Source organism: Lepidothrix coronata, unplaced genomic scaffold (assembly GCF_001604755.1).
Source record: "Lepidothrix coronata isolate B3197 unplaced genomic scaffold, Lepidothrix_coronata-1.0 Scaffold871, whole genome shotgun sequence".
In the NCBI taxonomy this organism is placed as follows: Eukaryota; Metazoa; Chordata; class Aves; order Passeriformes; family Pipridae; genus Lepidothrix; species Lepidothrix coronata.
In genome coordinates, this window is record NW_016691051.1 from 1993 (window position 1) to 4145 (window position 2153).

At 67.3% G+C, this 2153-nt stretch overlaps 1 protein-coding gene across 1 annotated transcript in view; it reads right to left on the reverse strand.

Annotated features, from left to right (window-relative positions):
* Nucleotides 1–2153, reverse strand: part of LOC108510429 (E3 ubiquitin-protein ligase HUWE1-like) — a gene marked incomplete at both ends in the record, with an annotated part of 8450 nt that overhangs the window by 1322 nt on the left and 4975 nt on the right. Inside the window, 9 exons of the mRNA XM_017840106.1 lie at nucleotides 8–30; nucleotides 145–225; nucleotides 315–416; nucleotides 502–597; nucleotides 685–796; nucleotides 1238–1378; nucleotides 1459–1586; nucleotides 1656–1806; nucleotides 2103–2123. Of these exons, the coding sequence (XP_017695595.1) occupies nucleotides 8–30; nucleotides 145–225; nucleotides 315–416; nucleotides 502–597; nucleotides 685–796; nucleotides 1238–1378; nucleotides 1459–1586; nucleotides 1656–1806; nucleotides 2103–2123 (855 nt within the window). The remainder of the gene's footprint in view (nucleotides 1–7; nucleotides 31–144; nucleotides 226–314; nucleotides 417–501; nucleotides 598–684; nucleotides 797–1237; nucleotides 1379–1458; nucleotides 1587–1655; nucleotides 1807–2102; nucleotides 2124–2153) is intronic.

Consider the following 2153-nt stretch of genomic DNA (forward strand, 5'->3'; position numbering starts at 1 on the left):
TGAACACGAACACCGTCACCACCTTGGTCGCTGCGGCGGGAGGAGACACAGGGGGGCACTGAGGGGGGGGGGGAGGGCCTGGGGGGGCCGGGGGGAGCCCCCAACCCCTGCCCACCCCCCCTGGGGGCCCGGGGTGCCGCTCACCCAGCAGGAACAGCGAGGGGCCGTAGTACTCGGCGTTGCTGATGATGTGCTTGAGCGACGTGGGCAGCGACCCGTCCATCACTGAGGGGGCACCCAAAACAGGGGCTCAGGGGGGGCCGTGACACCCCCCCCCACCCCCAAGGGTCTGGGGGGTCTCAGGGACCACCCACCGTGGCGGATGCCGTCGGAGAAGGCGGGGTCCTGGATGGCTTTCTTGAGGAAGTTCAGCATGGATTTGAGCAGGGCGGCGCGCTGGGGGATGCACTGCACTCCTGGGGGGCACAGAGCGGGGTGAGACCCCCACGGTGCCCCCACAGCCCCCCCCCACATCCCCCCAGCCCCCCGGGGGTCACCTACCGCCGCGGGGGGAGGGGGTGGCACTGCTGGGGCCGGAGCTGGTGCTGGGCACGGCCGGGGGGGCCGAGGGGCTGCTCTCCATGGCCACGTCGGTCACTGTGGGGGCACAGGGACAATGGGGGGTCTGGGGGGACACCGGGGGGTCCCAGGGGACACCGGGGGGGGGACAGACCCCCCGCTCACCCTCCATGTCCGTCTCCATGTCCTCGCCCTCGGGGGCTGCCGTGGCCGGGGGTCTCTGCACCTTTGGCTTGATGACAAAGGGACACTCCCGGCGGCACAGGTCGACCTCGTGCTGGGGGGGGACACTCAGGGGTCCAGAACGCCCCCAAAAACACCCCGGGGGACCCCCAAAATAACCCCAGAGGGACACAGAACAACCCCAGGGGGATCCCCAAAATAACCCCAGGGAAACATAGAACAACCCAGGCAAACCCACCCCAGAAAGATCCTGGGGGGGGACCCAAAATCACCAGAGCTGCTCAGAAAAACCCAAGTGGGACTCCAGAACAACCATAGGGGACCCAAAACACCCTGAAGGCACCCCCAAAAAACCCCCAGAGGACCCCAGGACAACCCCAGGACACCCCAGAACCACCTCAGGCGTCCCCAAAGCTGGGCCAGTGTGACTCCAACCCCCCCCGGGTGTCCCCAAAGCCGGGGCAGGGTGACCCCAACCCCTCCCCAAGGGACCCCAGGACCCCCCAGAGCCGTGCTGGGGGTCCCCAGGCCCCACCTCGAGGCGGTAGATGAAGATGGAGAGGCCGCTGTGGGCCTGGAAGGCCGCCATGTCCAGGTTGGTGATGAGATCCACCACCCGCACCGCCCGCGTCACAAACGTGATCTGGTCCTGCTCGTCCCCCAGGAACTTGATCACCTTCGAGGGGGGAGGGACAAAAACAGACTCAGGGGGGTCCTTAAACGGGGTCAAACCCCCCAGAAGGGAGCAGAGCCCACCTTGAGCAGCGCCTCCATCATCCCACACGACACCAGCGCCTCCCCGCCCGCGTCGTAACTGGCCAGGTGGTAGAGGAAGGAGAAGAGGGCCGTGGCGAACTGGTGGGGGTAGGGCTCCATGGAGGGGTCTGGGGGGCGCAGGGGGGGTGTCAGGGCGGGTCAGCCCCCCCCGGGCCCCCCAAAGCCCCCAGACCCACCGATCATGGCCTGGATGCAGTTGCGGACCAGCACGGGCAGGAAGCCGTGGTAGGAGGCGGTGCCGGTGCAGTCGATGATGCTGCTCAGCTTGGGGGTCCTCTCCAGGTGCACGATGGACGTGAGGGTCCGCAGGGACGCCGCCTTGATGTCCTGGGGGGGGCAGGAGGGTCAGGGGGCGTCTGGGGGGGTCTGAGGCAGGTCTGGGGAGTCCCAGAGAACGTTTGGGAAATCCTCTCCAGGTGAACTGTGGACATGAAGGTCGGCAGCGACGCTGCCCTGGGGTCCCAGTAACGGGCATAAAGGAATCAGGGGAGCCTTCGGGGGGGTCCCAGAGGGGGTTTGGGGGGCCTGGCAGGAAACAAAGGGGTCAGGGGAGTGTTTGCAGGAGTTTGGTGGGTCCCAGAGGAGGTTTGAGAGGTCCCAAGGATGTTTTCAGGGGGTCTCACCATGAGCTGTTTGTCCGGGATCTGCAGGGTGTGTGTGGGGGGGGTTGGGGG